The sequence below is a fragment of the Mirounga angustirostris genome, unplaced genomic scaffold (genome assembly GCF_029215605.1).
Source record: "Mirounga angustirostris isolate CCGP_5_RB_7025 unplaced genomic scaffold, mMirAng1.0.hap1 SCAF_5, whole genome shotgun sequence".
Taxonomy (NCBI): domain Eukaryota; kingdom Metazoa; phylum Chordata; class Mammalia; order Carnivora; family Phocidae; genus Mirounga; species Mirounga angustirostris.
The window spans coordinates 57,187,787-57,200,980 of record NW_026991713.1 but is presented as its reverse complement, the minus strand read 5'-3'; the positions used below and the strand labels follow the sequence as shown (position 1 = coordinate 57,200,980).

The window sequence follows — 13,194 nt, the reverse complement described above, 5'->3', positions numbered from 1 at the left end:
GAAGAACTGACTTCCTGCAGAGCCCTGCCACTTACTAGTGAATATCATGTCAAGTTCACTCTGTCTCTATAAACCCAAGTCGCGGGCGCCTGGGTGGCTCAGTCGGTTAAGCGACTGCCTTCGGCTCAGGTCATGATCCTGGAGTCCCTGGATCGAGTCCCGCATCGGGCTCCCTGCTTGGCGGGGAGTCTGCTTCTCCCTCTGATCCTCCCGACCCTCCCCCCTCTCATTCTCTCTCTCTCTCTCAGTCTCTCTCTCTCAAATAAATAAATAAAATCTTAAAAAAAAAAAAAAAGAAAATAAATAAATAAATAAATAAACCCAAGTCGCCTCATCTGTAAAATGGACACAATAACTGTCTATTATCTCAAAAAGTTTGGGTGGGAGTGAAATAGAAGTGAACACCCTCTGTTGTGAACTTTAACATCAACCCCTCACTGAGGATTAGGCCATGTCAGGCAAGACACAGAGTCAATTTATTTGATGTTGTGGTCTTCTTCAAACCCAGGCCATATACTGGCTGAGCCACCCCCAAATTCTGCCATTGTCTTTTGGGGGAGAATGGGGTAGACACCCTTGATAATTACTCTGGTGACTACCGTTCTCACTGCAAGAAAGGTTTAATATTTTACTGTTCCCCTAACTAAAATTAAAAAACCATCACACACTAACACATGTAGTCCTCCCTGATAACACTGCTTAAAATAATCTGCGATGTGCTAATTTTATCATAAAATGATTAAAAACAAAATCCTCCTCCTCCTCCCTGCCCCAACCTAAAAAGTAACCCCACCACCACCAAAAAAGGCTTTATTTTTAGGATGTCCAAAAGTGTTGAGTCATTTCTACTAATGGGGCAGGATTTATAAAGGATAAATTCCTAAAGGATAAATGAGAAAAAAATGTTGGAGGAAAAGAGAACACTCATATAGTACTCCTAGAGAAACCAGAAGTGAACAGAGAATCTGGCTTTACAGCAGAACCAGTACCAATTTGCTCAGGCTTTGTGAGAGGCTCTGGCTGGGTATCAGAAATAGACTGTGACTGAACTAGAGACAGTAGAGAAAAATACAGCGAAACCTTCTAATAGGAAATGTGTGTGTGTGCGTACATTCACAATTAGAGCATGAAGGGCAGGCAGAAAAGCTTTGCTTGTATATAATCCAAATAAATTAGATATTAGTGATAAGTCCATTTGTGAAACATATTACTAATAACAGTAGAAAAGAAGGTATAGTAGTCCCCCCTTATCCCCTGGGATACTTTCCAGGACCCCCAGTAGATGCCATGCCTTAAACTATGGATAGTACCAAACCCTATATATACTATGTTTTTTCCTATACATACATACCTAAGATAAAGTTTAATTTATAAATTAGGCACAGTAAGAGATTAACAACAGTAACAACAACAATAAAATAGAACAGTTAATAATACTGTAATAAAACTTATATTAAATGTGGTCTCTCTCTCTCAAAATATCTTAATGCACTGTACTCACTTTTCTTCTTGGGATGATGTGAGATGATAAAATGCCTACGTGATGAGGTGAAGTGAGGTGAACGATGTAGGCACTGTGAAGTAGCGTTGTTAGGCTACTACTGACCTGACGATATGTCAAAAGGAGGATCATCCGCTCCTGGACTGTGGCTGACTAGAAGTAAGTGAAACTGTGGAAAGCGAAACCTCAGATAAGTGTGGGGGACTACTGTATATAGAAAGGGCTCTCACCTTGGCTCTTTTCCTGGCATGACCATGGCTGGATGTCCGCCTCTGTTAGAAGGGGATTAGAAAATATTAAAGGTGTAGAAAATCAACATTTAGGTTAAAAACAATACAAGTTTACAAAGAAAAAGCACTAACTGTAAAACCATTACAACAGATAAACTATGATGAGAACCACTTGGTGTGGTTGTCTCCCCTTTGCTACAACTCTAGTAACTGTGACACGGAAGGGACCACAGACCACCTACATACAAATCATCACTTACCATGAAGGAAATGAATAGGAAGACACTGACTGGTTGGCCTACTTCATAGGTTAATAAAAATTACTTTTGGATAAACCATGGAATCCTCTCCTGATTAGGCGCCTTCTGGAAATGTCACTACCATAGCATGACAGAGTGTTTTTACCCAAGCATGATCACAGGAACCTATTTAACCCATAATGTACAGGCAATATGGCCCTTAATCATCACTTATAATAACATCTTTATAGGATAACATGTTCAGAGTTCTAACTTGAGAGACCCAAAGCACCTGTCCCCATGGCTGCTGATATGCAAACAAGACTCTTCTTGCCAATTGCCTCCTTCCCTGAAGATGAGAAATCTCCCAGTTCTAAGCTCCTGGTGGTGGCTCTTATAGCCTGTCTGGGACAGGATAAAAATAAGGGAGCGTGGAAGATATGGACAAGACTTCTAGAGCGAGGGGAGGGTAAAAAGAGAGGGTAAGGAGCAGAATAGAAGCTGAAGAAGATGAAGAATGAAGGCCTGTGGTAAGATGAGGGAAGAAACGACTAATTCATTGATAGGATTTCTGAACAGCTGAGAAGTCAAAATGGGGGCTTTGGGGAAGAAGTACAGTAGGGTTTTGTATGGGAGGAAGCACCTGGGGCTTCTCAGGTGTCTGGAATGGAACTCACTGTCCGCTGGGGTGGGGAGAGAACTGAGGTTGGTGGGTGGGGAAGGGGAAACAAGACAGAAGCAGAGTACCAGCATGGTCCTGAGTAGGTGAGGATTTCTCTTTCCTTTGTCCTCTTCACTAGTTACCAAACAACATCGCCACAATGCAAAATGGAGAACTGGAAAGGTGGATGGAAAGAGTGAGAAATGACGATGAATCTGGTCAATGTAAGAGATGTTACAGTAAGGAAGAGCCAGAGTCTGGGAATATGAAACAGTATTTGTCACTGTTTTTTCAAAAAGGTAGTAACATACACAGAACACAAATATTCAGGAGGTGTAATGGGGGTACATACAACAGTAAGTCTCCTTTCATATCTGTCCCCCAGCTACCTGGTTCTCTCCTAGAGGATCAAGTAGTACTGACTTTCTTATAATCTTTCCATAGATCTTTTATGAATATATATAAGCTTATTGTACATATGTATATACAGGTTTGTTTTTTTTTTTTAAAAACCAAACAGACGTGGGTGCCTGGGTGGCTCAGTCGGTTAAGCATCTGCCTTCGGCTCAGGTCGTGATCCCAGAGTCCTGGGATCGAGCCCCAAGTCGGGTTCTCTGCTCAGTGGGGAGTCTGCTCCTCCCCGCTGCTTGTGCTCTCTCTCTCTCAAATAAATAAATCTTAAAAAAACCCCAAACAAACCCAAATAGATGTATATTGTACACACCTTGCCTTTAAACTTTTTTTCCATGGATATTATTCTACAGAAGATCTACCATTTTTCTTAATGTCTAATATGGTATTCTACTCTGTGGCTGTACTATAATTTATTTTACCAGTCCCTTAAACTCCATCATTTAGGATGTGTCTGATCTTTTGTTAGTATAAACAATGCCTCAATGACCATATCATTAAGTATATCTACAAATACAGTTTATCTGTAGTCCATTAAAAATTTTTTTTAAATTTAATTTTTAATAAAATTATTGCCAAATTGCCCTTCAAAGACGTTACACCAATTTATAGCCCTATAAGCAATTTATGAATCTGCTTATTTCCCAGAATGGATAGCTTTCATGTAATAGTCAAACACATATTGAAAGTCTAATATGTACCAGGCCCCATGCTACCTACTGGAGAATACAGAGATTAAAAAACACCTTGTCCAAAAGGGACTCATGACGCTGTTGGAGAAGACAGCCAAACAGACGACTACCATACGGTATGTTAAGCGCAGTACAGAAGCAGCCGCGTGGTGCTACAGGCACACACAGCACCCGTGTCTAACCCAGACCTGCGACTCACAAACCCACACGTTCACAGACACTGAGTGTCTGCAAAGAACTGCATCGGGCTATAGACACTGGGGAGGGTATGTGCTCTGGGGAGCGCTGTGAATTGTGCAAGACTGTTGAATCTCAGATCTGTACCTCTGAAACAAACAATGCAATATATGTTAAGAAAAAAAAAAAAGAAGGTTGCAGGAGGGGAAGAATGAAGCGGGGGAAATCGGAGGGGTGGACGAACCATGAGAGACGATGGACTCTGAAAAACAAACAGGGTTCTAGAGGGGAGGGGGGTGGGAGGATGGGTTAGCCTGGTGGTGGGTATTGAGGAGGGCACATTCTGCATGGAGCACTGGGTGTTATGCACAAACAATGAATCATGGAACACTTCATCTAAAACTAATGATGTAATGTATGGGGATTAACATAAGAATAAAAAAAAAAAAAAAAAAAGAACTGCATCGGGCTTTCGAGATACAATGGTGAGCCCAAACTGACCTAATCCTGGGCCTCAATGAGCTTATAATTCTGTGGAGACAGAGACAGACATTACTCGAAGAATTATACGGGGTAGACCTGCAATGGGTGATGAGTAAGGTTGTCAAGGAAGGCTTCCTAGAGGAAGACACATCTGAACTGAGTTTTGAAGGATAAACAGGTATCAGGCAGATTTGACAAGGGAGGTTCAGGGGTTGGGGGAAGCCAAGGAAAAAATACCAAGGAAGGCACTCTAGGCAGAGAAAGCATGTACAAAAGCATGCTTTCTCCAAACTTTTCAGCTCTTATTTGTAACAAGGACCAAGGAATCAGATAATGCTGAGGCACAGGATGCCAGAGGCGGATGGCTGCCAGGCAAGGGATTAGGTCACAATATGTCATGCTGACAAATCTGGGTCTTAGCCTAGGACAATGAGACACACAGCATGTTTGAAGAGAATGAACATAATCAGATCTTTATTTCATGGCCATATTTCTAAAGCAGTATGGCAGATGAATCCAAAAGGATCACAAGTTTAAAGGCAGACAGCCGAGCTAGGAGGTCATACCCAATTGGTATGGGTTGGTTGAAGGACCCCCGCTAAGTTCAGTAGGTCAGGGTTAATTTGCCCATTCTAAACTGAATCTCAGAACCTGCCTTTTATAGTACTGTTTCCATGTGAAAGATGTTCTGAGTTCCAATTGCTGATTCTAAGAATATGTCTCACACAGTGTAAGTAAGGAAAGTCCCCTTTCTGCAAACTTTCCAGCTCCAATCATAACAGGCCCTCCCTTGACAGCATCAGTAAGATCCCTGGGGAGACGTCCAGGGTATGAGTGGCGGGCGGGAGGAGGAAGGTAGGAGAAAGAGCAGAATGTTTAGTGTTGTTGAGGGGGCACATGATCTGTTGGGAAACAGTGGAGCGGAGAGGGATTCTGAAGGGTGGGACAAAACTAAAGACTTTGTAGGAGCGGGAGCTCCAGTAGATGGCAGCAGCAGCTCCCCCTGCTCTAGAAGCCTCAAAAAGTCAGAGGCAGGCTCCCCTTCCAACCTCCCACACGACCTATTTGTATATACAGATGAAGACACTCTTGAACTGAGTGTCCATAAGGTGTATAACACCTATATACATCCTGTCTTTTCTGCTTATCTTCAAGGAGTACACACCCAACAGGAGTTTAGAACACCACTTCAAATAGTCTCCTGAGAACAACTTGGACCCAAAAGTTCATTTAATTATCATCTTCCAGATAACATGACAGCACATAATTAAACATTCATCACTTAATGTGTCCTGAGGATTTAAAATTCATTATTGGTATCAGTCGAGGCTGGAAGTACAGTTGGAACAGTGGCAGATTGTCTCTACAAACTCTAGAAGGAGGGGCGAGGAATGACAACTCACATGCAAAGGATAATGGAAAGAAAAGCAGCCAGTATAGAGATCTCGCAAATTGTAAGAGGACAGTAGAAAAGCAGGCAGACAGAGAACAAAATATTTCAGAGAGCTGTCTGATTTTAATTTGTCCCTTTATGTTGTTGCTGTTTTAATCTTTTAAGAAGAAAAGGCCTAGATGAATTGGGCTGTCAGGAGAAATGATGCTTCAACTTTCTAAACCCTCAAAAATGTTGCCACCGGGGCGCCTGGGTGGCTCAGTCGTTAAGCGTCTGCCTTCAGCTCAGGTCATGATCCCAGGGTCCTGGGATCGAGTCCCGCATCAGGCTCCCTGCTCCACAGGAAGCCTGCTTCTCCCTCTCCCACTCCCCTCACTTGTGTTCCCTCTCTCGCTGTGTCTCTCTGTCAAATAAATAAAATCTTAAAAAAAAAAAAAAATGTTGCCGCCACTGCTTTTTAAACTAACTTACTATGGTTAGTCTATCTCCTAAGCATGTAAGAATGACCAGTCTAACCCTTGGGCATGAAGGAAAGGATTTACATAATTTGGGTCTGGGTAACAGAGGACACTAGCAGTGACCACAGAGAAGAGAAGGACCGGAACAGGTAAACCAGAGGAGGCTCAGAGTATGAGCTCCCTGGGTACCAAATAGGAGCCCTGGAGGAAGCTACCTACTGCCATCATATCTGCACTGCACTATGAATTTGGATGGAAAACAACATGGCAACCAAAGAGTGAAATTCCTCTCACTCACTTACCAAGTGGCAAGTTCAGAGATTATTTCTGACCCAGAAAATGCTGTTTTAACACAACCAGGATATGAATTTAACACCATGTGTAAAGCCAGGCAGCTGAAGTTTTAAGAATTTATTGTATGAGCCATATTATGACTTGTTAAATATGTGTTTGTATACAGTTCATTTTTTGATAGTTAAAAAATATCAAATGTAGCAAGGTCCAAATGGATTAGGAAATTACTATCTTCTCTAAACTTCACTAGGGACTCTATGACAAAAAGGGAAGGAGATAGTTCTTGAAAGCTGAAAATTGGGCTTTTAGGGAGAATCAAGTGACTGGCTTCTTACAGATTCCCAATGCCAATTATGATGACCTTTCTATTCAGGTATAATGAGTGTGCATATGATGCACTTCTAATCCTTACCTGTGCCTCCTGACGCAAACCAGTATCTTCGCTCTCTTTCTCAGTTTCTTCCTTACTTGGAGTCTTAGATATAAACTTGTTTTTATTTACAGATTCTTCCACCAGTTTTTTTTCTGATTCTTTCATTATTTCCAGGGTCTCTTGAGTAGTGTTACTGTTAGACATCTTCTTCAAAATAATACAGTAGCCTCTACGGACTCCTAAAGAAACATCAAATGCATTAAACGGGAGTTTATTTATCCATACTTCACATATACACAAGACTTGCATTTCACACACTAGTCTGCAGCAGCCACCCTGTAACGTACGGAAGGGTCCCTGGATAAATGCTGACCCAGGATTGACTGACTGACTAATTTCTTTTTTTTTAAAGCTTTATTGAGGTAGTGGCGCCTGGCTGGCTCAGTCAGTGGAGTGTGCGACTCTTAATCTTGGGGTTGTGAGTTCAAGCCCCATGTTGGGTGTAGAGATTACTTAAAAATAAAATATTAAAAAAAAAAAACAAAAAAATAATAGGGGTGCCTGGGTGGCTCAGTCGTTGAGCGTCTGCCTTCGGCTCAGGTCATGATCCCAGTATCCTGGGATTGAGCCCACATCGGGCTCCCTGCTCTGCGGGAAGCCTGCTTCTCCCTCTCCCACTCCCCCCTTGTGGTTCCCTCTCTGTGTCTCTCTCTGTTAAATAAAGAAATAAAATCTTTAAAAAAAATAATAAAAGCTTTATTGAGATAAAGCTGACATACAATAAATTGCATATATTTAAAATGTACAATTTGATGAATTATGAAACATGCACACACCTGTGAAACCATCATCACAATCAAGATAGTGAGCACATTCATCACCCCAAAAGTTTCCTCCTGCTCCTTTGTAAGCCCTTCCTCCCCTCTCCACCATCCCAATCTACCACTGATCTGCTTTCTGTCACTACAGATTAGTTCGCATTCGCTAGCATTTTACATCATACATATCTGGATTCTTGGTAATTATTTTGAGATTCACCAGGATCCAGTTCTAAAGCAATGTAGTATGAGTCCTCTTAGCACTTTATTTGCCCTCCCTCATTTCCTACAGAAATTTGCTTACATTTTCAGCTTGAGCACCAGACTCTCTCCAGAAAGAAGTAAAGTATATTATAAAGCTCTATTCACCACCAGAGAGGACCACTCTCCTTTCCCAAGGGAGAACTTCCACAGCTACCACAAACCACAACAATGTTACCAACTTTAAGTGTGTCCCCCATCAAAAGGCAACAAAATCAGATGATGGTTATGAACTCTTAAATTCTTTCCTTTATCTTAAGCAATGAAGAAGTAAGAGAACTTGGCAGTCAGCTATCCTTCAGAAAGACGGGGTCTCTCCCTGAAGGAAAAGAGAATCTTTGCTTTGTTATTCACTATTTGGGTTCAGTCACTCTACTGCCTTCCAATGAGACAGTACTCCAGGGGTAGCCAGCCCTTTATCACTTACTCTGGATACCTGGAAAATCCTGTAATGAAGTGAACACAGTACTTCAAGCACACACCCAGAAACAGAAGTTTGTAGAGGTTTTCCTTCCATAGATTACAGACTGTCCTTCAATCCTGAATACTTCTCTTGCCCTCCTTTACAAAGATAAGACCAGAAACCCTCCCGGACATCATATTTATTTCATGTGGCCCTAGAAACTGAGCCAAACAAACAAATAGCAATGATTCAAAAAAACTGTCCCACCAGCCATTTTTTCCTCCTTCAAATCAGTTTAAACTATAAGACCCTGAAGGCTCCTTAAGAAGCACAGTAATCTCATCCTAGCATAAATTAGATAGTCTATAAAATTATTGCTTTGTTCACCTGGTCCTGACTTGTGCAGCTGCCTAGACACTTAGTTTGCATAGCGCTAGATAAAGGCCCTTTAAAAGACCAGAGTCATTCATATAATCATAGTCATACACCTGAATTTAAGATGACAAATACTGGAAGAAACTGACTACACAAGAAAATGGCCAATATTCTATTTTTTAATTAACTGGATCTAGTACCTAGAGGATTTTATAAAAGAGTTATAACCTATGGAGCTTTATGGATCTTTGGCTGTACATGGAGACTGCATATACACATATATTTATTTTTTCTCCCATAGGTAAATCAAGCACCCATTCTCTTCAGTTTGAAGTGTAATAAAACTCAGCACATGTCTTTTCCATATCTCTTAGCTGGGAAACATCAATAGAGATCAGAATTGTAAGGGTTCTTAAATATGCCTTCATGCAATTCCACCTCCCCCCGCCACCATCTCCCCACATCAGAACTCCATTCTGGAACTTCCTCAGAGGGGCCTGCAAGCCTCTCCTAGAAAACTCCTGGCAAGGGATCATCCCACTATTTTTTAAATAGTCTTATTACTACAGAGTTGCTCCCTATAATAAGCTATGTACTATTTCAATCTTGATGCTAAATCTGCTGTCGAGTCACACAAAATTAAGTTTACGTCTTTTACCACATAATAGACCTTCAGTATTTTTCTTTTTCAGGCTTAAATACCCTCAAACAAATTTCTCTGTCAGAAAGAGAATGTGAGGGCTGGCAAAAGGGGAAATTGGATGAAGGTGGTCAAAAAGGTACCAGCTTCTAGTTAGAAGACAAATAAGTACTGGGGATGCAATGTACAACATGATGACTATACTTAATGCTGCTGTATGGTATATTTGAAAGTTGCTAAGAGAGTAGATCCTAAAAGTTCTCATCCCAAGGAGAAAAATTTTTTGTAGCTATATAAGGAGATGAATGCTAACTAAACTTATTGTGGTAATCATTTTCTTTTTTAAAATTTTATTTATTTATTTACCTACTTACTTATTTATTTGTCAGAGCAAGAGACACAGAGAGAGAGAACACAAGCAGGAGGAGCGGCAGGCAGAGGGAGAACAAAGCAGGCTCCCCGCTGAGCAGGGAGCCCAATGTGGGACCCGATCACAGGCACCTAGGATCATGACCTGAGCTGAAGGCAGACGCTTAACTGACTGAGTCACCCAGGCGTCCCTGTGGTAATCATTTTCAGTACATATGTATGTCAAGTCATTATGTAGTACACCTTAAACTTACACAGAGCTATATATTAATTATATCTCAATGAAAAAAATTAAAAAAATTAAAAAAGGGGGAAGGTGACATGGAAAAATATAAAGCAGCTGGGTGTTTCTTTTTCCAACAATTACTTCTTCAAATATTTCTTCAAATCAGAATGACAACTTTGCAGTTCCTTTTCACACATAAGTCAGAAAAGGCTCAACTATCTGGATACATAGACTAATTTCACAGTGTCTAAACACTGTTTCTCAGCCAAAGCACTAAGGGAAAAATTAAACAAAAAAAGGTCTTTCATAACAGCCCCACCTGTGGAATACGGTCACATATTCCAACTGCAGTTTTAAGGAGCTACATGGTTTCCTTCATTCACTGAGAAACAGAAAAACTTGAGCTTTAGATTCTTAAAAACCCTCAGAAAACAGACAGTGATTAATGATGCATCCACTTTTAAGAATTTTGACAGGCATTTCCACTGACAGACTACCAGCCTCTTAAAGGCTGTGTAAAATAAAGTAATTCTTACTCCAAGGAAAATGCAATAGCAGAGAAAAAGTTACTCTAACACACTCCCCTTTCTTCCACACATAACAATCTAGCCCAGATTTTCTTTTGGTGTTTGCCTTCGTCAAAGGACACATGATCAGGGAAAGTGACCCTATTCCTGAGTCCTAGAAGGTGGATCCTAATTAGCTAGATCAATCATGGTAATTCTCTTTCCTTTTTGTGACTGATTTAGGAAGGGACAAGCGACTCAGTCATCACCAGTGAAATATGAGAGGACGGGGCGCCTGGGTGGCTCAGTTGGTTGGGCGGCTGCCTTCGGCTCAGGTCATGATCCTGGAGTCTCGGGATCGAGTCCCGCATCGGGTTCCCTGCTCAGCGGGGAGCCTGCTTCTCCCTCTCACCCTCCCCCCTCTCATGTACTCTCTCTCATTCTCACTCTCTCAAATAAAGAAATAAATGTTTAAAAAAAAAAAAAGAAATATGAGAGGACTTTGTGACGTGAATAGCTTCAAAGAAAGGGTATTCATTCTATTAAAAAAAAAAGTGGGGTGCCTGGGTGGCTCAGTTGTTAAGCGTCTGCCTTTGGCTCAGGTCATGATCCCAGGGTCCTGGGATCGAGCCTTGCACCGGGCTCCCTGAGCGGCTGGGAGCCTGCTTCTCCCTTTCCCGCTCCCCATGCTTGTGTTCCCTCTCTAGCTGTCTCTGTCAAATAAATAAATAAAATCTTAAAAAAAAAAAAAAGCCACTAGGAAAAAAATGGTTGTTATTTTTTGCTGAAGGTAGTCTTGTGTACAGATGATGCCTGGATTGCAATATTCTATCAACTCATGGAGGATGGTGGAGCAGAGAAGATAAGCCTGGATCCTTGATGCTATGAGGCAGACTGAATTAGTCAACCTGGATCCTCCTAGCTCTGTACCTCTTGATATGTGAGGTCATAAATCCTATTATCATTTAAGCTATTTTGAGTTTACTGGTCCTCCTAGCCAAAAACAACCTGAGATAATCAGAAAGGGTATGTGAAGAGAGGGACTATCTGGACCAGACAGACAAGCCTAGCTTTAGAAGTAGAAATAACTGACAGAGAGTGAGATGATATCAGCTAAAATTTTTGGAGTGCTTACACTGTGTCAGGCACTATGCTAAAGTGTTTTATGTATCTCATTTAATCTTACATCAATTGTATTAGATATATATTTTATTATAATCACTATTTTATAGATAAGTAAGCTGGGGTACAGAGCAATTAAATAATTTCAGGTCATACAACTGGTACATGGCAGAGCAGGACTCAAAGCCAGGAAATATGGCTCTAGCACTTGTTTTATTAACCTTTATGCAATACTTCCACTAATTAAGGGGACAGATGTTCAAAGACTAGGCAGAAAATGGAAAGTCTACCAAAGATACAAAGGAATCATGGAATTCATAATTGGAAGGGGACTCAGAAGCTTTCTCATTTAGCTTCATCCTTCTATATCCATAGTCCTCCTCAATCAGGTTCTTGAATCATCATTAACTCTAAAAAATGATTGTCCTGACCCTGTTTGTATACATCTAGTGAAGGTAAGTCTTCTCCTCCATATTACAAACCTTTTTTCAGGGGAAATTATAAAGAGGCGATACCTTCCGGTTACTTTCTGCCACTGGCCCCAGTTTAGTTCTCTGCACAAGTCATAAAGAACAAGCGTAATCTCCCTTCCATGTCAGCCCCTTACAGGAGACAACTTTATCTTACTTCTTTCTCTAAACACTCCCCGCTTCCTAAGTCAGGTCTTCAAATACCATATTTCCTCACCATTTTGCTTCTAGGATAAAAGAAGCTATCCTCAAGTTAACAAAGGCTGGTTATGAGAGGTCAGAGTGTTACTATTCAGAGTCAAGATCCATTGGAAGATACACTGAGCTCAAAATCGTATTTCTTGAGCTGAGGCTCTCTTTTGTTGTACAAAATAACCTTTTTTTTTTTTTTTAAAGATTTTATTTATTTATTTGACAGAGAGAGACACAGTGAGAGAGGGAACACAAGCAGGGGGAGTGGGAGAGAGAGAGAGAAGCAGGCTTCCCGCGGAGCAGGGAGCCCGATGCGGGGCTCGATCCCAGGACCCTGGGATCATGACCTGAGCCGAAGGCAGACGCTTAACGACTGAGTCACCCAGGTGCCCCCAAAATAACCTTTAACTAACATTGCCAGTCCTGCAATCCTAAGTAGAAGTCTCTCCTTTCTCTTGAGGCAAAAAATTCCTAGAAACAAATTTTTCAATGCAAAAAGTGAAGGTTCCAGGTGAGGGACAAGACAAAGACAATTTATTAACTGAAAAAAAAGTCTTAAGGAGCAAGAATAAAGCTAGTAGAAAAGGGTTAAAAGCAGAGAAGTAATTTCCACTCTTCATGGTTTATTTGGTATAGAGAGGAAATGAAGGGCTTGGGGCAGTCAGAAGAAGAAAGGAACTATTTCACATGTAACTCGACTAGAACAAAGCAAAGACATTAACATCCCAGGAGAGCCAAGATATGTGCTTCCCTACAACCTATCTGTGCACACTATCCATTTCATCCAGGCAAACAGCACAACTTTAAGGGAGAATGTCTCCTGAGGACACTCAGTGGCTCAAAGCTGCACAGAGGGGACTGCCAGAAGTGGGGGGCAAGGAGAGGGAGTGAGGAAATAGG

General features: G+C 41.3%; 1 protein-coding gene across 28 annotated transcripts in view; it reads right to left on the bottom strand.

The window, feature by feature from the left end:
• Positions 1–13,194, bottom strand: part of LOC123843600 (SH3 and cysteine-rich domain-containing protein 3) — a 167,671-nt gene that overhangs the window by 45,165 nt on the left and 109,312 nt on the right. For all 28 annotated transcript variants that reach the window (XR_010411492.1, XM_064591036.1, XM_064591037.1 and 25 more), the window contains 2 exons: positions 6,952–7,151; positions 1,732–1,773 (listed from right to left, as the gene is read on the bottom strand). Coding sequence is in view for 27 of the 28 variants with exons in the window: in XM_064591030.1 (XP_064447100.1) it covers positions 1,732–1,773; positions 6,952–7,151 (242 nt within the window). In the remaining variant the exon portion in view is untranslated. Of the gene's footprint in view, positions 1–1,731; positions 1,774–6,951; positions 7,152–13,194 lie in introns of those variants that run through there.